Source organism: Nicotiana tabacum, chromosome 5 (assembly GCF_000715075.1).
Source record: "Nicotiana tabacum cultivar K326 chromosome 5, ASM71507v2, whole genome shotgun sequence".
Classification (NCBI taxonomy): domain Eukaryota; kingdom Viridiplantae; phylum Streptophyta; class Magnoliopsida; order Solanales; family Solanaceae; genus Nicotiana; species Nicotiana tabacum.
This window is the reverse complement of record NC_134084.1, coordinates 160,104,052-160,127,435: the sequence shown is the minus strand read 5'-3', so window position 1 is coordinate 160,127,435 and position 23,384 is coordinate 160,104,052. Positions and strand designations below refer to the sequence as shown.

Here is a 23,384-nt window from a genome sequence, read left to right as displayed (position 1 = left end):
CCCGTCGTGTCATGATTGTCACCCATTTGCAATATGAAGAACTAATTTATGATATTATAAAGAAAAAAATAAGTATAGGATAAAATTATTATATAAAAAATAAGATAAAAATAAAATAAAATAATTTAATAGTAATAAAAAAGAACGAGATGAAAATTTTTATGATTTAATTAATAACTAATTTGGCGATACGATAGAATAATAAAATTAATTAATAACTAAATTAAATATATTTAAAGCAATGAAAACATACCACAGGTAACAACCATCCAAACAAGGTGTTAATCTTTCTGTTTCGCCCTCTGTTCCCCACGCCCTCTTTGTCTGAAAGCCACACCTATGCACAGGCACCAAAACACACACACACACACACACTATCTATCTCTCACAGCTCCTCTGTCCATATTCTCGAGCGGTCTGTTCTTGTCTATTTCCTTGCACCATCACAAAACCGTCTTCAGTAATCTAAGCAAACCCGAGTTTCGGTCCAGAATACTTGGTCACTTAACCGATCATCTTCTCCATTTGATTCTCAGGTTTTCTTATATGTCCATTAATTTTATATCTCATAAATATATATATATATATATATATATATATATATATATATATATATATATATATATATATATATATATATATATACACACTTACAGCTTCCGATCACTATCTAAGTTCATTTTTCCTCAATACGTTTTTTCCCCTTAGAATGTACTGGTGATTTTCTTAGTTTTTTGCTCTTGTAGATAAAGATAATTTTTTTTCTTTTAATTAGGATCTGTAATTCTACTGAGTTCAGATATTTCTATTACTAGTGGTTTTAATTAATTTTGTTCTTTTGTGTTTTGATTGAACGATTTTGTGGCGGAGTTTTTGAGTTTTCAATTACTACTCCATTCGGTGATACCGAGGATTTGACTTTATTGGTCAAAGTGTTGGATTTTGGTGATAGTCCCGAAGCTAATATATTTATTGCACCACAATTTTTGACTTGTATGTTATTAGTGTGAAATGAATAGAATCCTTATTTTGTGCTTAAAAAGTACTCCTATCTTATATTTGAGTGAAAATGGACTTGAATAGAGTGGTAATAAGGCATATAAAGAATACCTATAGTCGACTCCAACTAATTTGGGATTGAGGTAGTTGATTGTTACATATTTTATTGTCTGACAATTTTTTTTATATTAATCTTTAACTGTATATTGATATACTTCTCCATCCTTAACAGAAGGCATGTACATTCTACTTTTTTGTTATTTTTTGATTGAATACTGAAAATTGTTGATGATTGCTATCTCAGGCAAGAGTAATCAACTTTGTACTTATCGTTTAAGCGTTTTAGTTTCTACTAAATATCGGAAAATAGATTCTGTTATAACCTTTTTCCTCTCTGAACTTCTGTAAATGTAGATCTTTCAGGGAACTCCTTCACTAGTGCTCTTAAGGACCTTGCGTTTCTCAAAATTGGCTCACATGCAAAGGGACAGAAGTATCTTGGATTCCTTTCCAGAGACTATTGATCTTAATCAGGGATTGATTTCTAATAATGCTTCCATGGATCAGACAGCTCCTTGGGATAGCTTTCTGAATCCAGTAGAGAATCGGTTGTCAAATTCCATGCTTCCTTCCGCTGGAGGAAATCCTAGTTATGCTAATGGTGTTAACTATAATGCTCAAAGGTTTAGTAATTGGGATCAAGGTGAGTCCAGCTCCACTGCTAATTTGCATGACCGCATATGTGGCAGTGACTTGAAAAGAGGACAAGGTTGGCCTTCTTCATCTAATGATTATGCTATGACAAATTCAAGGTCCGAATGGCAATTTGAACCTTCAAACGTCTTTCCTGCAAGTGGTTATGGTGGCAATCGTCTTATTGGCAGGCCTCCTAGTATATCAACAAGCCTTGCCTCGGATCATAGTCCGGTAAATGCTAATTTAAGTGGTAGATACAATAATGATGATGGTCGGCTGGTCATGCGAACAAGTGTACCTCCACTTGTTTACAAATTTGACAGGTCAGAAGTGGAGCGTCCTCCGGCTTTTGGTGCATCTGATGATAATGGTACCTCTTCAGGTAGTTCTGGTTATTTGGCAGGGACCAGTAATATATCAGGTTCATCTGTGGATAATTGGGGTTTATCCTGCAAGAGCAAGTCCCTTGAAGGAACTTCTGGACAGTCTTTTCTAGGTGGAAGTTCAAGCTCCAATGCAGGACATGAGAACATTGTACAGGATAACCATCCTAGTCGTTATAATGCTTCTAGCAGCTTAAACATTTCATCCCCTGCTGCAAATATGCAGAATGCTGGTTATCTGGAAAATCTTAATCCAAGAAATGGGGTTGGTACAAGTATATCTGCTTCTGATATATTTCCTCCTTTAAGTGCTGGTGGAGTTGCAGAAAGCTCTGCCAGAAATTTTTGTGTTAGAGCAAATCCTGCGAATCAGGGTCACACTACATTTGGTTTACCACCTATTGGGACTCCACCAATTGGGACTACTGCAGGGCAATCTAGTGTCAGCCCCGCCCATGTGCGACCTGGACCTACCTCAGTAACTAGCTCTTCGGAATCGAGACAGCCATTTTCACTGCCAATGAATTCAGGTAACCTTGGAAGCCAGTCTCACATGATGCATGTTCCTGGTCCTTCAAGAGGCTTGCACTCACTTCCGTGGGATGTATCTCCTAGTTCACGAGGTGGTAGTTTATCAATGATTTCTGGAGATAGATGTGCTGCATCTGGAGATGAAGCTAACTTCAGTACTATCAGAAATAATGGGGAGTCCCATCCATTTGTTCCTGTTCCTGAGACAAGAAATATGGTACTTGACCCCACAAATTGGAGCTTAGCTACTGCAAATGCAAGCTCTTCTAGAAACAGTCCTAGTTCTGCAGTTGGTCCTGGTTCAAGCGGACACAATTCTCCTACTGCATGGACTAATCCAAACTCAGCAACTACTAGCCATCATAGATTACCAGAATTTGCTCCTTGGATTCTCTTCCCACCAGTTGAGCCCGAGTCTGGAAGTCAGAGAGGTCATTTTTCTCTGCTGCCTTCGGCTCCTTCTTCCTCAGAGGATCCAGTGATGTCTTCCCGATCTAGTAGCCGTGGTATCCGTCAGCCACGTTTTAGATCAAGTTTGATGGTTGATCCAGGTGATGATGTGGATGGTTGGCGTGCTTTAGCTGCTGATGTTGAGGGTCGACACAGACTGGTACGGAGTTTACTTTTCACATAATATCTAATGATGTTGTATTTTGACTGTCAGTGCAGGTATCTGAACTTTGCTGTCTTGTATCTGGCATGGTGAATGTATAGACATTTGCTCTCATTCACTATTTTGTCCTCCTCAAGAGAACTCTTTTTTATTGCTCTGGTTAATAGCTTTATTTCCAGTTGGATATTCGGTTATTTTTCTCCGATCTGGTTTACTCATATTATTTAGGATTGGGGGATTTTATGCTGGCCCCAACATGCATGTACATGTACATAATTCAGAGAATACATGCAAAGAGTAAGTTTTCTCGACAATCTGCATCATGGGATCTTATAATGGGGTCGTAGAAGGATGTTGCTGTTTGCTTTCTTGATCACTTATGCAGCTGTTTTTTGTTGTCGTTTATGCATGTCTTGATTATGAGATACTTTACACCTGCCAATAATTTCCTCACTGGATTGGAAACTTTGTCAATGCCTGATTAATCTTGCCTACTTATGTCCAACAGATTCGTCAAGTCCTGAATGCCATGCGGAGGGTCGAAAACTTGCGATCGGAGGTTTTATTTCAATCCTTATAATAATCCAATGAATGTGTATTAGCAGAAAAGAGTTGCAGCCTGTTATCTGGATATTATAATACATATACGTTTAATCCTTATGTATTGGCCTGTAAACTTGAAAATATTTGCATTATTCTGATAATTGTAAGCTGTGCTATGTTAGTTTAGCAAGAAAGGCAGGGAAATTATATTGCCTGCATGGTAAACATGATTGCTTGGAGAGGGGGAAAGGATTAGTTACCTGATTTTTCTTTTTCTTTTTTTCTTATTAAATTTTTGATAGGGTGAGTTTTAGTTATCGGATGCAATTTGAATGGATAATATTGTGGGCATTTTCATCTTGTAGTATTAACTTTATTTTCCGATTGTCAGTTATTTTGTTCTTCTTCATGACAAGATCAACTTGCGTCTGATTTTTTACCATGAAGGTTCTAACTTGGGTCCTTGTTATAAGAGTTCCAATTTTCACTGGACAGTCTTATTCCAACCACACATTCTTCATAAATGTGCTTATTACTTGGACCCAACTAATGACATGTTAATGAGTGCCACTAGAACAGCTCAATTTTGCTTGGCCACTTTATGTGTTGATTTCTTATTTAGTGAATGTAACTTTTAGTGACTTTTGTGGACACTTCTGATGTAAATTTTTTCGCATTTCTTTCATTTCTCAGGATTATATGTTGGGTGATCCTTTTATCAATGGAGTTGCTGAGTTCCATGATAGGCATAGAGACATGAGGCTCGATGTTGATAACATGTACTATGAGGTAATGTAGTTCATTTTTGCTGTCAGTAAATTTCGAAATGCAGATCTCACGGATTGCTTCGTCTATTAGGAACTATTGGCATTGGAAGAACGTATAGGAAATGTAAACACAGGCTTGACTGAAGAAACCATTTGGGTCAATATGAAACAGCGGAAGCACGAGTCTGTATATGGACGATCCTCATCAAACTTGGAGCCATGCTGTATATGTCAGGTAAGAATCTTATCTGATGTTTTTACATAACTTGATAGATGGACGGATTTAGGGGTGCGGAAGGGGGTTCGCCGGAAAATTACACTGTACATATGAGGCAAAATCTATTTGTACATGTATATATTATACAGTCAGACCTCTCTATAATAGCATTCCTATATAACAACACTTCATTATAAAAGCCAAGCTTGTTCAGAACCAAATTTCATGTTATGTTATAATATATGTTCTCTATAACATCATTTCGCTAAGACATCCAAAAATATTTGGAACAAACGAGGCTGTTATAGAGAGGTTTGACTGTATTTTGAATCCCCTTGATATTGCACAAAAGCATATTTCAGTGGTTAAGGGGATTCAAAACCTTTGTTAGGTTGCTGGTTCAATTCCCACTAGCCACAGTTTCTTTTAATTTTTTTTGTTTTTTTTTGTTTTGTATCTTTAGCGGAAATCCTGCCTCCGCTATGGATAGAGTATTACTTTTTGGCAGATTTGTTAGCTAAAGTTTGTTCTATCTTGTACTATAATCAGGAGGAATACAAAGCTGGAGATATCATGGGCATGTTGGATTGTGGGCATGAATTCCACACTAACTGCATTAAGCAGTGGTTAGTGCTGAAGAATATCTGTCCCATATGTAAGACGACTGCGTTGAAAACTTGAAAGAATAACCTCACACAACTAGTTTTTTCATCTTTCATCTATACCCTCTCCTGCCCAAGTAAAGACGACGACGATACGAAAAATGAAAATAAGGGAGGTTCTTGTCAACTATACTTTTTCACCTTGTTGGAGCCCTGCTCGTGAGGGATCTGAAGGTGTTGTAAGTACAAAGACTTGTCTGTGTTGAGGAATTATTTGAACACCATCCTTTATTCGTGTTACGGACATTTTCTTGGATTAATACATCACTTAGACCAAAGATTGGCTTCGGTGGTATTACCGTTTCTTCGTATGTTGTGGCCTTGCGGGATTGTAACGCGATAGATTTAGGGGTCTCGAGTCCAAAGGAGCTATCTCATCACGCGTAAAAGCGTGTAACTGTGGAAAAACAACAAACATATATCACACATTCGTAAATAAACCGATGTATGATAAATTATACTAGAAGGATAAAAACCAACTCAATCAGTTTTAATGGTGAATCCAACATCTTAAATTAAGACTCTTTCTGTAATTCAGTTTCCCAGTTAACTCTAAAATCTCAACCAACAATTGTTAGCAAAATTAAGAAATGGATTTGCTTGGCAACATTAAACCAAAAAATAACTAGGATTAAAAAGCAGCCCTACACACGCCCGGTGGGACTCGAACCCACAATCGCCTGATTAGAAGTCAGACGCCTTATCCATTAGGCCACGGGCGCTTGTGTGTGACACACAATCATTTAGATATATATCTTTTGTTTCCTTTTCAGTAAAAATCCTCCCTAATAGTTCAGTGATGTCAAACACATTCGACACGGATTTAGTACTTCCTCCATTTCAATTTATGTTAACTTATTTTTTTTTAATCCGTATAAAAAAGAATAACCTCTTTTCGTACTTGAAAACAATTTATCTTTATGCAATGATTTATAATCACACAAAATATATGAGCCTCATTTTACACCACAAGTTTAAAAATCTTCTCTCTTTTCTTAAACTCCGTGTTCAGTCAAATGGGTTCACATAAATTAAAACAGAGAGTATATATTTTTTCTTATTTATATTGTGCAATTCTCAAAAGCATTTGACAAGGATAACTTAGTAAATTATATATTGTATTTATTTTTTTCTTAAGGGGTGGAAAAAAAAAGCTAAAATGACAGTTAAAATGGGACGGATAGAGTACAAAATAAGAACCATAAACCAAAAGAAGAAAAACCACGTTGGTTCTTGTTCTCCCCTACAACAAAAAAAAGCCTCACCCCTTAATGATACCTTTCCTAGAGTTTGATCTAAAGGAAGTAAACAATTAGAAGAAATGGAATTGCTTTTTCCTTAAATCTCAGCAAGAACCTCTTTCAACACCATTCTCTCTTTTTCCTTTTCCTTTTCCTTTTTCACAAGTCATTCAATACCATTATCTTAGTATAATTAAGCTTTTGATATAATGTTGAGAGTACCTTCAGATTTCAACAACCCCACCAATTCAAGATGGAGAACAACAACAATATGTACCAACATTTGGTTGAAATTGATGAACCTGAGAATGACTTCTACCTCCCAGAATATGATGAAGAAGAAAAGGATTCCAACTTCATTTTCATCATCAACACAATCCTAAGTGGCACGGCTCGCCTCAACGTCCTCTTACCAACTGCCACAATCCTAGCATTCACCATTTTTGCACCCATACTAACCAATGATGGCCAATGCAACAAGTTTGAGCAGTATATGACCGCGATTTTCTTGATCCTATCGGCTGTTTCTTGCGTGTTTTTCTCGTTCACTGACAGCTTCAAATCAGCTAGAGGGAGACTACATTATGGGGTGGCAACATTCAGTGGCATTTGGACTTTCAATGGAAAAAGGATTAAGCCTTGTGTGCCAAGAGATTATAGACTTAGATGGTCTGATATTTTTCATGCATCACTTTCATTGATTGCTTTCCTTACCTTTGCAGCATCACACAATGATGTGCTTCACTGTTATCATTTTGTTGTTCCAAGAAAAGTCATCAATACCGTTCCACTGGTGATTGGATTTGTGATTAGTCTTCTCTTTGTGATTTTTCCTTCTAGGAGAAGAGGGATTGGGTATCCCTTCTTGCTACAAAGTGATATATAATGCAGAAAAACTGAGTTGATGTTACAAGTTTTACGTTAGTCAGACCTCTCCATATCAGTCATCCTAATAATAACAAGTCATCCTAATAATAACAACCACCAAAAAATATCGGAACAAACAAGATTGTTATAGAGATGTTTGATTGTACATGGAAAACAAGAAAATGTAATGTTCCAGAAAGACTTTTATCCTTGTGTTATGGAGTATATTTACTTCATGTGATAATCTAACTACATTCTCTTTTGCCCTGCAACTAATGTAATTCAAACAAAAAGCAGACAAAGCACAAACTTTATGCCAGAAGCTCATTTACATAATAATACATACAGTAGGACAAGCCACACTCACTTATATACATATAGCTATCAACAATATGATGAAAAAAGATCTGAATCAGATCATAATATCACATATTACAACTCCTTCGACGAATCTAACTGTTCTCTAAGGTTGTATATGCTGGGATTTGGCACCGCTAGAGTCTACCAAGGTCCTGTTAGTGTCCTTCTCAAGCATCTTAACTTATTTCCCCACGGCATATTCATCTTTTCCATTAACTGTGATTTGATAGAACAGAATAGTTAACAAGATGACCAGGGGCATTTAAACAAGCAATCAAGTTTAACTGAACACATGCATCGGTCTCACTCAGTCACATAGAACACACATTCACTTTTAAAATTGTGACGTCTTTACAGGTGATGCCATTTTCACAAGAATCAGGTAACATGATGACACCCATAGCTAGTTTCCTTGAAACTTTAATATATCTTCTGATTGTTAAGTTATGCGCTATAGGATTTAGTTTAACCTATGGTTCATATTCGTTTAACTTACGATCGCTGCATCTAGCCCATAATAAAGCAGGAAACTTAGGTAGTTATCCAATCCAGCTAGTTGTAAAAGAGGTTAGTACCTGATTTTTCTGCATCTCGATAAATTCAGCCTGCACGAAACATTGAAAAACAGCAGTTATTACAGTAACTTTAGTGTAGGTGCTGTAAATTTCAACAATTGTCAATACCTGTTTCTTGTGCAACTCTTTGTTGATTTCTTTAAGCTTCTCCACCTCAGCTTCCAACTCTAGAGTGTAAGCCTGTCATCTCGAAGTGTCATTAACAGAGTAATTCATGCAAAACCTAAATGTATAAACGTGTCTAACAATATCTCCCTTTCAGTCCCAAAATTTGCACCAGTTATATTTATGATTAAAGATTCTAAAGCTTTAGTGAAGAACATATGCACTTCCCTCAAGTCAACCTGCAAACTCAAATTTATTTGCTTCATAAAGTTATAGATAATGAATCCCTTTGTCAAGTTTTTTATTATAAACATATGAGTTCACCTGCTTCCGAGCCCTTGATCTTGCTGCGGATTCTCTGTTCTTAATCATTCTCTTACGTCTTCTTTCCACAACTTTTTCCAAAGAGTTGCATGGTCTCCTCCCTTTTCCGCCTTCAATAAATGCATAAGGTGAAGGTGAAAGAGATGATCTGTCCAGCACCTTCTTAGACATCATGTCCGGTGACAGTTGATTTCCAGGCGATCCTCGTTTTGCTGGTGTAACTCCATTACGCAATCCGGCCAAGCCTTTAGTTCCACCCTGCATGACACTTCCTTGAACAATAGTACTAGTATTTACAGAAGGACTCGACATGCTGACAGCGGGTTCCCTAGCACCCGCGTTAGCCAGTTGGACATTGGTCCCTAATTGCATAGGAGATGTGAAGGCCACATTCAGTATTTGTTGTGAAGATGTGGCACTAACCACATTCAACATGTTATTATCTTCAAATTGATTACTCAACAATCCAGGAGTTTGAGTAGGTTGCTGAAATGCTATGTTCAGACCATTGTTGTTAGTACTAGGTTGACTTAAACCACCGGTAAACCTAACATCAGTCGAGCTTCCAGTTGGTTGCATATCTTCTCGAACCACTCCTGCTCTAACTAAAAACTCCTCCAATGTCATTTCACCCAATGTAGATTGCCTCTGACCAAGATTTGGCCATTCTGTACCACTTCCATCTTTAGAACTAATTGTTGTTTCTTTCTGGAAATCTCTCCATACTTCATCCACAGTTTTCTGACTAAGCGTCCGAGGCAATGTCAAAGAACCTTGTCTTTGCAAATTCCCTCCAGTCGTATTCGCATTTCCAACGCCAGCAGCAGATGCTACAACATTAGATTCTTCAGCTGTCCAAATGTTCTTCAATAAGTCCTCCAAATTCATTGACCCAAGATCTTTTCCAAGTCCACAAGTACTCTGGAGCTCATCAAAAGTTAACGAGTATACGGAAGATTGTCTTGCCAAAGGAAAATTACCACTTCCCATTGACATCCCACCATTGCTCTCTGTCAGCGGCGTGTCAGCAAAGTTCTTGAAGTTCATGTAAGATCCCATTATTCCAGAACTCAAGAGAGATTGAAATCTGATCAAAAGTTCAATAATAACAACATTATCTCTCAATTATTAGATTTAAATGGCGCAAATCTCCCAAAATTTCAAGACTTGCAACAACAACAACAACAACAAACACATTATAATCCCACACGTGGGGTCTGGAGAGGGTAGTGTGTATGCAGAGGTTGTTTCCGATATACCCCGACTCAAGGAAAGATGAAAAGAAAGCAGTAGCAAGAAACAGTAACAACAACAAGATAACAAGAAACTATGGGTGTCTAACGGGTGGGCCGGGCCAGGCAGGGTAGAAAATTTAGTACCCATACGGGTTATGGTCCGGGCCGATTACGGGTTAGGACATACCGGGTTTAACGGGTTCGGGTTCATCCGGGTAAAAATTGGACCGTAAGGGTTACGGGTTCAAGGGGCCGGGACGGGTTAGTGTTATTTTTAATTATTTTTTTTATTTTGTATAACTATTGTAAGTTATATTAATATAAAGTAAAAATATAAAGAATACAATGAAGATGGAAAAAATTGCACTTACAAATTGTAAGTGCTACATTTATTTCAAAATTACAAAATTGAAATTTGCATTTAACAAGTAAATTAACAAAAAAATAGTAAAACTAAATTTTCATGCATAATAAATTAATAATACTTCAAATTAATCTAACAAACTAAAACATTAAACATAAATACGTCTAATAATTTTAAAATAACACAAATTGTCTCAAATCAACTTAAATATGAATTTCCAGAGGACGCTCAAGACAACTCTTCATATGCCTCCTTAAACTGCTTAACCACAGTTCTTGCGCTTTACTTTCTGAACTTCTTCATTGTCTTCTACCACCTCAAAGCGTTTCCAAATATATGAGCGCACTCTAGAAGTACAAGGCATGATTTAACTAGAATTGAGAATTTGAGATTGAGAAATGAGAGATGAGTGAAAAACGAAGAAGAAAGTGTGCTTCTACAGCTTTATTAGGACTAGTCATGTAATGTTGGTTTATTTTTTTTAAGCATTATTAAGGGGACCAAACAATCAAACATTTTCAAGCAAGCATTTTCTGGTGTCTCTCCCCCTCGACGCCGCATCATTGTAATCATCATTTTCAGTTATCAATAAAATCATCATCATTCAAAACCCAATTCTCTCTCAGCTTCCGCAATTGCTCATGACATTGGTTTTCCCGCACGGCACTGACAATCTAGTCTAGCGTGCGGAGGAGACCTCATTGGCGGACAACAATCGCACTGACATCGGTTGCTTAGCCTTACGTGCCCTTCCAAAGAACATCAGGAAGGCGTTGCGGGGTGTATTTATAGTTTTTCAAAAGGGTGTTAATTTAAAAAAAAAAATGGGCTATTTGTGCAATTCAGCCGTTGGGCAACGGCCATAACGGGAAATGGACCGTTGCCAACTGTCAGATTTAGGCCCACAAGTAAAAAAAAAATAAAAAAAAAATTAGTTACCGCTATACCGGTCTGGGCCGGTCCGGGCCGGTTAACCGGATGAATTGCGTTGACCGAGTTTTACCGGTCCGATTAACCGGTTGTCAAAACATGAACAGACCAAATCCCCTACCCCTTTAACCCAGCCCCACCCGGCCCCTTGTACTGGTCAGGGCCGGTTCCAGTTTCAACCGGACACAAAATATCGAGACTTATGTTTCATTATAAATGATTTATATGGAGGATTAGAAATCCAAACTCACACAGAAAATTCATTGACAAATTGAAGTACAACAAAGAAAGATGCAACCTTTATATTCTTACTTCACTATAGCTTTGAAAAAATTGAAAAGTAGCAGTAAAGAAAATAGAGCTATATGTACAGATCATGGTTCAAGATCAAAAGTCGATTAAAGAATCAACTTCAATCTCAAACTCATTCACCCAATATCAGCTACAAATGAAAAACACTCCATAATTAAAACAAACAGCATTTATATGATCACAGCCAATTATCTCGATTTATTAGTCTTCTTCAAACTAATTTTGAATCCAGAAAGAAAAACTCAATCAGTTAAATAAATAATACTAACACATTATTCTAAACTTCAAAAAGAAATCAAAACCAAAGGATAATTGAGAAAAAGTTTTGATCTTTATTGTTACTTGTCTCAAAAGTAAAAAAGGCTTGATCTTTATTAGGATTGCTGTTAGCAGTATCAGATAAAAGAATATTAGCATAGAAAGACAAAAGAAGATGTAAAAAATCCAAAAATGAGCTAAAACAATTTTCAAGAAATGTCCAAAAAGGAATACCCATTACTACAACACAGCTATAATCTGAAAAACAAATCAAAATCAAAACAAGATCAAGAAAAAAGGTTTGATCTTTATTAGGTAATTCTTAGGAAAACAAACAATAGAATATGTGAAAAAGTAAGTTCATTTAAATCCAATGAGCTAGTTTTTTCTCAAGAAAATTCCTAAAAGGAATACCCAATTACTACAAGAACATTCTAGTTTAAAAAGTTAATCAAAATCAGAAAATAATCTAGAAAAAGTTTATGAACTTTATTAATATGTGAAAAAGCAAGCTCATTTAAAACCCAAAACAAAAAAAAATAAAAAGAAATAAAAAAAGGAACTTCAAGAGATGCCCAGTAAAAGAGATAAGAATACCCAATTACTACAAAAATATTTTAGTTTAAGAAATTAATCAAAATCAGAAATAATGAAGAAAAAGCTTTTAATCTTTATTAAGTTTGTTCTTAGCAGAAGCAGACAAAAGAAGATAGTGAGGAAAATTGAAGAGAAAGTAACAGTACAAACAGAATTTTTACCTTTTTGACAGAAGGAAAGATATAGAAAGAGAGCAAGCGTGTCGATCCCTTCTTCTTTCGCTAGCTTTAAGGCTTGGTGGAATCGACAAGTGTCTCTCTTCTTTTAAACTGCATTTTCTCACCTTTTTATTTTTTTTTAAAAAAGAGATGTAGTGGATGATCAACACGTGGACCAATTAGAGACGGTATCTTTCCCAGCGAGTTCAAGTTTTAAGGTTTACGTATTGAACCCGTTATATTTTAAAGTTATGAGTTCATATCTATTATTTTTATATTTAAATTTTTCACTTAGCTTCGAAAGTTATGAGTTCAATTGAACCCGTCATCAACACTCTACATCTGACTCTGATTGTGCCAATAGAAAGGTAACCTTGAAGCAATGGTAAAATTGTTTCGTGTGACCTATAGGTCATGAATTCGAGCGTAATAATATTTGCGTCAGGATATATTATTTACATCATCCCTTCAAGAGTGCCGGTTTTTTCAGACCTTATGCCAATGCGGGATGTTTTAGCTACCAGATTGCTTTTTTTATTTATTTAATTGTGTAGCCAATGAAATTGTGGAAAGTGGAAGGATCTGGACCATTTGTAAATGGTTTCCGACATTGAAGTAGATGGCGTTTGTTGATTTGTTGTTTTTTTGTTTTGTGCTTTTGTCTTAAAGAAAAGAGAGAGAGAGAGCACGCAAGCGGTAAGCGGAGAGTGCGGCGACAGAATGAAATGGGGCTTGAGCGTGCGCTCATCTAAACTGTGGGGACTCGAGTGGGGGTGGGTTAGGTCAGATCTGGTTTCTTAATCCTCCTCGTTTAAAAGGTGGCCATATTATATAGTAATCTACACAGTTTTCCGATAGATAATTAAAAAATAGCCAACGCTTATAAATTTATTAAAAAATAGTCATTATTTTCCTGAAATACGGAAAGTTCAAACATAATATGCTGGATTATGGAGTTTATGCGTATAAACTTTAAGCCTATTATGTTGGAACTCCGGCACACAGAAAGTTCCAGCATAATATGCTGGATTATAGAGCTCCTACATATAAACTTCCTTCATATTATGTTGGAACTCCGGCACATTATGAAATTCCAGCATATTATGCTGGAATCTTATATGTAAAAAATTCAAACTCCGGTATATTATGTTGGAATTTTCTGAATTTTTTTGGATTTTTTGTTCAGATTTTATCTTTACATGAAAAAATGGCTAAATTTCAATTGTTGTTGAAACTATGGCTATTTTATTAATTACCAGTTATAAATCTGGCTATTTCTGAATTTTTTCCTATTATATAGTATATGTTAAATTCCTATTTAAGAGTTTCAATTTTCAAATGATATATATTTGAAAACAAAATATTTATTTTCTTTTCTAATTAAAGGCGTAAATAAATGGCAGAGACTTTTGGAGTTTGAGTACAAGATAGACCATGACTTGTTGTTCCAAAGTCCTTAACATTCATATTATCTGGAAAAGATCCATAAACCCATTACTATGTCACACGTCACACGTCTTAATGGTGTCAATCATCATGATTATATATAATCATAATATTATATTATAGCACATAGTTTTTAAATAGAGACAAATCTAAAATTTAAAGTTTACGAGTTTCTAAATCGACATCAAGATAATATACAATAGTAATTAATTTATAATTAAATATTTATAAAAAATTTAATAAAATTTGAAATATATATAGCACTGGACAAAATCTATTGCGCTTTTGTAAACCAATAAATTTTGCTCTGAATCCGTCGCTGCTTTCAATTAAGAGGTAGTAATTCATACCATACCAACCAAAAAATGTGGAGCCAATAAAGTATATACTCCCTCCGGTCCACTTTAATAAATTTTTTGGCTGATTTCACACATATCAAGGAATTCACTTTTTAATATTAATTAACAATAAAATTAACCATATTAACTTTACTTTGTTTATTGAAAATATAAATAATAATCTTAGGCTTTTTACTCTAATGTCAACTTTGAAAAAAAGAAGTTAATTCCTTTTTGGTATCTGAAAAAATTCAAATATTATGGACTACAAAAAAATTAAAAATTAATTAAAGTGAATCGGACGGAGCAAGAGGGAGAAAAAATGGAAGAGGAGGAAACACTGGGGCTATTGCAACATAGACTAGGCAGGAGCTCGAATGCACCACAAGGAAGAACCTTAGGAAATACTGCTACTGCTACTCATTTGTTTTACTTCTTCGACACTCAATAGACTTTTGTTTTGTAGCATTTGAATCATTGAATGGTTAACTTGACAAGAAATTCTTTTTAAGAATTGAAACCGTAGAAACATTTTGGTCCCTTAGTGATGTGCTTATAAAATAGTTTTCGAGTAAATTAAAGTAGAGAATATCTCGCGGAATCAACTCTTAAATGGTAGACTTCAGCATTAATAAAAAAAACATTTAGGAAAACTAATTATGATAATAAACATCATTCTTTCTTAGTTTAAGCTTACTTTTCTGACCCAATTTCGTTCTGCTAGTTGACTCGAGTCTATCCCTGATGTCAACTTGAACTAATAATACGTAAATATAACTTGGAAGAAATTTAGTGGTGAATATTACAATAAAACAAAAGTTGATCTAACCTTATCTTGTTGATAGTAGATAATAGTATTATGTCACAAACTATCAAACTAAAATCTTGAATTCGTTCTGTGATGATCATATATAGGTGCAGCCAGATTTTGATCGTCTTTGGTGTTTAATACGACAACAACAACAACCCAGTATAATCCCACTTAGTGGGGTCTGGGAAGGGTAGTGTGTACGCAAATCTTACCCTTACCCTAGGGTAGAGAGACTGTTTCCAAATAGACCCCCGACATCCTTCCCTCCAAAAACTTCTCACCTTGCTCTTGGGGAGACTCGAACTCACAACCTCTCGGTTGGAAGTGGGGTTGCTTACCATCAGAGCAACCCTCCAAGAATTTCCCGTCTTTGGTGTTTAATGTGGTTGAGAAACAGGTACAAGTATAGGTAGACATAGCAAACCTCTCCATCCCCTCTTATAAAAAAAACTACATTATTAAATTGTTGACGTGCAAATATCTATCACTCTATTCAAAGATATATTAAAAAATCTTATCAACTCCCAAAGAGAGAACATGCCAATATCCCTTCTGCGGCTCCTTTTTTTTAATATTATTTTTCATTATTTTTTTGTTTGTTTGTGCTAAAGGAAAAGAGGAGTGATTGGTTTCAATGTATTTGGGTTAGAAAACTTGACTTTGTTGGCCAATGCCTTTAAATTAAAGTTCACTAGTAGTCGTCTCTCCCTGCCGACTCATTACTCTCTCTTTTTCACGTCCAATTAATTAATTCCACTCTCCCTTCATCCAAATTATTTTAAAAAGAAAAGAAGAAAATAAGGAATCATTCACTTCACTGTTTTCAAAATTGACAGTTATATAATGAAGTTATAGAAAATCCAATAAGTAAAATATTTAAGTGATTATGCGCCTACAATTTGATACTAGCAGAACTATTTTTTATAGTATCATTGACACATATAAGGCAAAATGATAGTAACCAGTTAATGATGATGGATTCTTGCTAAGAGATCCTCATTTAAGCAATTAGATTATGACTTATTATGTGTATTACAATTTACAGGTATAAATTTTTGTTCTGTTTAAGGTACCCCTCACTTTGATTCAAATAAAAACAACTGTCATTTATTTGGTGAGAGATTTCAAATTATATTGCATGGCATGTTACTTGTTAGAAGTTAGAACAATATCATTCTGTCCTCCCTTTTCTGTAGTTTCATTTTCCGTCACATAAACCAATTTTTTAAGTACCAGTTGGATTCACATCCTAAATTCCAACTGGTCCAATTCTTTTTGAATTTATGAGACAAGATCTAGCCTCTTTGCTAAAACAATTAGGCTTATAGCCTGTTTGGCCAAAAGTGTTTTTTTTTTTTGCCAAAAACACTTTTGACATTTTGGCAAAAAATTGAGGTGTTTGGCCAAGCTTTTGAAAGAAAAAAAAAGCGTTTTTGAGGAGAAGCAGAAGCAGTTTTGGAGAAGCATAAAAAAAATAGTTTCTCTCCAAAAGCACTTTTTCGAGAAGCACTTTTGAGAAAAATGTTGGAATTTGGACTTACGTTAATTGGTTATAGCCTAAAAGGATAGTGACATGGTCTAAGTGGTGGATAAATAAAAGGCCTAATATTAAATATGTGTGTGTGAATAAGTAAGACCCAATAACTATTGGTCTGTGATGGGTAGACACTTCTTTATAAATAGAGGTCAACCCCCCTTTCCCTAGCTATTAGAAAACCCTAGCGTATTCTGCCTCTTGAATACGTGGTAATAGTAGACATCCCATCAATCAAGTTCTCCGGGTTGTGAGTGCGCATAGCTAGTGGATTGTGGAAGTTGGTCTCAGGCTTAATCGTTGTTTGTTGTCGCTGCTGAATACATGGAGTTTAACGGTACGCTTGCTTAGACTCTAACTCTAGATTGATTGCTTAGACTCTACACTTAGAAGCAGTTTTTTAAAGTTTGGCCAAACACTAATTGCTGCTTAGAAGTGCTTTTCAAACTAATTAGCCAAACACAAAACGCTTCTCACCAAAAGTACTTTTGAGAAAAGTACTTTTGAAAAAAAAAACTTCTCAAAATAAGTTGATATTTACAGCTCGGCGAAACGGCCTATTACTCTCAGAGGCATTTGGGTTATTATCCTTGAGTGATCCAAAGAACCACGTTTGGACTGGCGTTTCAATGTGTGGTGCATAGGTTCCACCATAGATAATTTATACCACAATCGCAAATTAGTTGAGTTAATTACTTTATATGAACTATTTACATTTCCATTATCTTGCTTTATTTAAGTCCAAGTATTCAAAAACTTCGTACTAAATGTACTATTTGTCTACTTCGATCATCTAGCTGCTCTTTCTAGGAGACAACTTAGATCAAGTGACTCTTGTGAACAGAGACGAATCCAAAATTTTAAACTTATGAGTTCCTACAACAATCTCAAGTTAATTTACATGATAACTGGACCAACGAACTGGGTTCCAAGCTAAATATTCTTATACTTTTAATAATTTTTTTAGTACAAATATAGTGTCTGTCACACCTCCTTTTTGCGCGCCCGTCCCCGATGGGTTAGATGCGCGGGTGGAGTTTTTCCAATTTAAGTGACAATATTCGAAAATGGGATTATTTATTTAATTCAGAGTCGCCACTTGGGAAAGGTTTGGCTTTTGGTGTCCCAAGTCACCGGTTTATCTTGAATCCCAAATCGAGGAGATTTTCGACTTTTCCAAATGAAGTCTGCGAACCAGAAATTCTAAGTAAGGAATTCTGTTGACCCGAGGGAAGGTGTTAGGCACCCTCGAATCCCGTGGTTCTAGCACGGTCGCTTAAATTGTTATAATGGCTAAATACATGTTGTGATTTATATGCTTCTTATTAGATTTATACCGCTTTTATTATTATCATTTATTTTTATAGAATTGCAACGTCGTGAAAATGCATGTTGAACCACGTTACAATCAATGCACCCGTGATCGTCGACACATTCGGACTTCGTTGAGATTCGGATTTGGGTCACATCAATGTGCACCCGAATTTAAGAATATGATTTAATTAAGCCGCGCCTACGGAATCTAACGCGTTATTATTTTGTAGAAGGCCATGAAATTTATTAAATGGCATATCCTGAATTCTAAATAATTATCATGGTTATTTATTGAGGGCCCCGCAATTTTGCATTTTTATTTGGCGAGGCTCATCTCTATTTTAGAAAGGATATCCTAAAGAGACTACATTTTTAATGTGTTTGTCTCTAAAATAGAAGAAAAGATGCATGCTAATACAATTGTATGCTTTGGCCGAATTAAGATTTTAGTTAATCGTCTGATTAATTATTTACAGAATGAAGAGACGTTGTACCTCATGAAACATGCTTTTAACTTGATAGAAGAATTATATACGAGATTGATGAAATGCTACGACTGCTGCAAGAGCTCCCTAACCCTAACTTATTTAGGCAAGATTAATTAAAACTACTTATTAGAAAAATGCGACTAATGATATTTGAAACTCATCCTATAAACTGCCTAATGAAACTGAAAACTCAAGAATCTGAAACTGCATTATCTTTAGCTAGACTTAAAACAGCCATTTGCCCTTACATATTTAAAGCATGCTGAAAGAGCGAGTTTAAGTTAACAACCGTATTGAATAGCTGCACGTTTCATGAATTGTATTTACATCTTGTATGCTACTAAACGAATAAAATGTCGCAGTTTCAGATGGGCATAGACTTTAATTAATTACAACCTTACTAATGTATCTCTATTAGGCTAACGGACTAGAAAACTTACATATCTTAACAACATTTATATAAAAATTTGTAAGCAATGCAACAGATGATTATAACATCCTTCAGATCTTTCGATTCAAACTTTTATTGCAACATCAGACAGATTCGAAATGTGTACCTGAGGAAATGCTTACAATGAAGAAAGTAGGGCAGTCAGTTGAGCAATAGAAGTGATACCAAACAGCAGCAGTAACAGTAGGTACCGATAGAACAAAATCCCAGTGCAAAAGACCAGTAAAGCCAATGGAGGAAGGGTAGAATGAAACAAATTCCCAGTAGTATGGAATAAGAGATCCAGGCAATCCAATTCCAGAAGAAACAAACAATACAAATCCAAACAATAGACTTAGCCGACACTTGAAAGAAGACAGAACTGATTTGGACAGTTTGAACAAAACTGAGAATCGAACAAATAGTAGGAAGGAGACAATTTCTGATCTTTGCGATATCCCTTTCCCTATCTTTCTTTTCAAGTTCGAATGTCAATCCTCAGTTTTGAAATCTATTTGGGTTATCAAAAAGAATTCTTTTCCAGTTTCTGTTTTCGGAATTTGAACTCTCAGGTGTTCCCTCTCAGTGTCTCTCTCTATCTCTGTAGACTCTCTCTGTATGTATTTCAACTCTCTTTCTCTAATCTCTCCACTGTGTGTGTCTATTTTCTATCAGCTCTCAAAGTCTAGAGTGTGTATTTTCTTTCCCCTCTCTTCTCTTCTCTCTTCCAGCCTATCAGATGCCTTCTATGTCTGTCTGTCCCCCTCTATCTCTTAATGTGCCTCCCTTTTATAAGCCTCAACATCAAACCTTTTACAGCCTGTTAAATTAATCAGATACCCCTCCCATGTGCCCATCTCTTTTCAGTTTCCACTCAGCTATTTAAGTATTAATCCCATGACATTCCCTTGGCAGGCTTTAACTTTTAGCAATGTTTTATTATTTCTGAAACTTACAACAGAATATGGGCAGCAGGATGTAGTCTGACAGCGCATGCTGTCAAACTATTTTTAAATCAAACAAAAGCCTTTATGCACATGTTGTGCACAAATGCACATGTTGTGCACAAGTGCACATGCCCTCCAATTCTGACTGCAACTAAACAAAACCAAACCTTTTATACTTCTGATTCAGATTAACAAACTATAAGTAGCTGAATTCAATTCCTAACTGATTCAACAATGCTAAACAGAAGCAGATCAATTTGTATGTTGTTCAAACATCTGAAACTAATTGACGACATATGTCGACTCGACTATACTAGTTATAACTCATACAATCGTAACCTAAAATCAGACATTTAACAGTATCGAACACATTATTCGGATTGCACTGACTAAGCAAAATTACATGGGAGGAATCAGTTGGTCAGTTCACCTTTGAAATTCAATTAATTGCACAGCAAATACATACAAATTATCAGAACAATTAGAAGAAAGACTCAATCAAACAACAAAGGTTCAGGAGAGGTGGACAGGGCACAGTTGATAAAATTCAAAGACACAAAATCAAAACAAACATGAACAAACTTTTAGCCAATCACATGGACTAAACAGAAATAAGAAAAGAAAAAGCAAGACTCACCTCATATCTTTGAAAAATCAAAAGATTCCAACTCGGATTCGGACAGACCTTTCTTAAGGCTGAACGGGCTTTAATCGAAGTGTTTCTCAGATGAGAAACACTTCGATTAAGGTCCATTAGACCTTAATCCTTTGGTTTGAACGGATATGGACCAGTGACGAGGACCTTTAAAGTTCCAAAAAATTAGATCCAGGATTCGGGCTTCCCTGGTCAGATTCGGACCAAACCAAGTATGGTTTGGTCACGAGGGGGTCTGGGGAGTGTCTGGTATGAATTTGAAGCAGATCGGTGTAGATCAGGTTCCGACTCGAATCTTCAAATGAAGATTCGAGAAGGTGGGATAAGATTCGAAGCATGGGGTTGATAGATTTGGGTTCAGGATGGCATGGGGGTTCTATGGTGTTCAGGGGAAGGTCACCGGCGTTCATGCCGCCGGCTTCCATGGTGAAGGATACAGGGGCGGCTCTAGGGTTTGATGGGGGATGAGGTTGAAGACGGAGGCCGGGGTATTGGATAGGGGGGTAGGGTATGTTAAGGGCTTATATATGGAATGAGTAGGCGGATCTCGACCGTTAGATCAATTTAAATCTACGGTCTGGATCTGATGGCTTAAGTGGAACGGTGTCGTTTCGAGGGTAAGGGGTTTGGGTTGGTCCGGGTGGAAACGGGTCGGGTTTGTTGGTGGGTTACGGGGAATGTGATCTTGGCCGTTGATCAATTTGAGATCAACGGCCCAGATCAGACTGCAGTAAAACGGTGTCGTTTGGAAGGCCCCCTGAGGCCAGCTGGTCTGGACCGGGTTTGGGCTGATTTTGTTTTGGGCCAATTTATTTAATAAATTGGCCCAATCCGGAAGAAGAAAGGGCCCTTTTCTCTTTTTTTTTTTATTATTTTTATTTCTTTTCTTATTTATTTTAAAAACAAAACTAAGCCAAAAAATCAAATTAAAATTAAATACACACTCAATACAATTATTTGCACACACACTAAAGATATTTCAAACAGGTAAAATCAAACAAAACAAAATTACGGACAAAGGGGCATGTTTATGCCTTTCTATGTTGCGGTTCAGATTATGCATGACACGTACACATTTATTTTTTTGAATTTTGTTTTAATAAAGTAAATAAATAAAAATGGGCCAAAGTCGCAAATAAATCAACAAAGTGCCGTACAGAAATCCAAAATTGTACAGCAGGACCAATTTTTATTCTCTTGGAGCGACTGTCGCGCAAAAACAAAAATCACGTGCTCACAGCTGCCCCTCTTTGTTCGGAAACACGAAGAGTTTTCGTGCAAAGATAAAGTGAGCGTGTATGAGCGATTTTTGCCTATGGACCACTCCGTATGAAGCATGTTTTTTTTTTAAAGATCTGACTGAATCTTGCTTCAAAGATTTCCTACATATCCTGGGCTAAACAGGAATCAGGTCAATGTAGTTCGAAAAGTTTTGGTAGCTGGGACTACCATGAGACTGTAATGCTTGCTGCTACTGCTGCTGCTGTTGTCACTGCTACGTTACTGACCGCCTTATTACAACCAAATGGAAATTGGAAACTGAGCTAACTACTTGTGTGTATGTCAACTGCTAGTTACAAGATTCTTATCTATGATTATTTTACGACTTGATCTTGGGTCTTAGCTGATTCTGCTTGTAGACTCCGATCTGAATCTTGATGCTTACGAGTTGTGGTGACCTGTTTAATCTCTGGGATACTGAGTGAGGCGCGATTGGCAGGGTTCAAGACCTCAATTAAATGCTGGAGTCAATCCGCCTTCCATTTACTCCGAATCTTGGGACATCTCTTTTTCTTCTTTGATTCTGAGTTGAGACTCATTTCGTGGGTCATTTCGATCCGTGTGGCTCGAGGTTAGACCTGCGGGGGAAAAAAACAAACAAACGAACGAAATTTTCTGCCCCAGTTTCACTAGGAAAATTTCGTTAATTATTCACCAGGAAGTTCATAAAATTGATGAAAGAGGATATGCATGCTCAGTTCAGGGCTGGAGCCCTAACACCGGCTAGCTGAGGAGAGGTTCGGTTTGGGGTTTAAAACCCTAACGCCGAACAAAAGAAGAATTCAGTTTAGGGTTTAAAACCCTAATGCTGATTGCACGGAAAAGCTCAGTTTATGGTTTAAAACCCTAATGTTGGCTGGAAGGAAAAGTTCAGTTTAGGGTTTAAAACCCTAATGCTGACTAAAAGGAAAATTCAGTTTAGGGTTTTAAAACCCTAATGCTGACTAAAAGGAAAATTCAGTTTAGGGTTTTAAAACCCTAATGCTGATTGCATGGAAAAGCTCAGTTTAGAGTTTAAAACTCTAATGCTGGCTGAAAGGACAAAGTTCAGTTTAGGGTTTAAAACCCTAATGCTGATTACATGAAAAAGAGTTCTCGGGTTATGCCGAAAAGATTCATCGAGTCATGCTGGGAGGATTCATCAGGTTATGCCGGGAGATTCATCGGGTTATGCCGGGAAGATTTATCGGATTATGCCGAAAAGATTCATCGGGTTATGCCGGGAGGATTTATCGGGTTATGCCAAGGGGATTCATCGGATTATGCCGAGAAGATTCATCGGGTTATGCCGGGAAGATTCATCGGGTTATGCCGGGAGGATTCATCGGGTTATGCCGGGAGGATTCATCGGGTTATGCCGGGAGGATTCATCGGGTTATGCCGAGGGGATTCATCGGGTTATG

General features: G+C 36.4%; 2 protein-coding genes and 1 non-coding gene across 8 annotated transcripts; 1 reads left to right on the top strand and 2 right to left on the bottom strand.

Moving 5' to 3' along the window:
- The first annotated feature begins 251 nt into the window (after positions 1 to 251).
- LOC107766941 (E3 ubiquitin-protein ligase MBR2-like) lies at positions 252 to 5,689 on the top strand. Of its 2 annotated transcripts, XM_016585853.2 has the most exons (6): positions 252 to 536; positions 1,414 to 3,219; positions 3,731 to 3,781; positions 4,459 to 4,554; positions 4,624 to 4,767; positions 5,299 to 5,689. In XM_016585853.2, exons 2-6 carry the CDS (start codon positions 1,477 to 1,479, stop codon positions 5,428 to 5,430), a joined length of 2,166 nt encoding a protein of 721 aa, XP_016441339.1. In that variant the 5' UTR covers positions 252 to 536; positions 1,414 to 1,476; the 3' UTR covers positions 5,431 to 5,689. The 2 variants fall into 2 exon arrangements, with proteins under 2 accessions (XP_016441339.1, XP_075110364.1); XM_075254263.1 differs by lacking the exon at positions 3,731 to 3,781 and having other exon boundaries at positions 257 to 536.
- Positions 5,690 to 6,060: 371 nt separating this feature from the next.
- Positions 6,061 to 6,133, bottom strand: TRNAR-UCU (transfer RNA arginine (anticodon UCU)). Its single transcript has one exon. It is a non-coding gene; the product is annotated as a tRNA-Arg (tRNA).
- Positions 6,134 to 7,230: 1,097 nt separating this feature from the next.
- Positions 7,231 to 12,850, bottom strand: LOC107766940 (ABSCISIC ACID-INSENSITIVE 5-like protein 6). Of its 5 annotated transcripts, NM_001324933.1 has the most exon segments (6): positions 7,820 to 8,095; positions 8,455 to 8,484; positions 8,563 to 8,634; positions 8,884 to 9,938; positions 9,965 to 9,972; positions 12,742 to 12,815. In NM_001324933.1, coding segments are annotated over 4 exon segments (1,224 nt in total). In that variant the 5' UTR covers positions 9,931 to 9,938; positions 9,965 to 9,972; positions 12,742 to 12,815; the 3' UTR covers positions 7,820 to 8,020.
- Between the last annotated feature and the right edge of the window lie 10,534 nt (positions 12,851 to 23,384).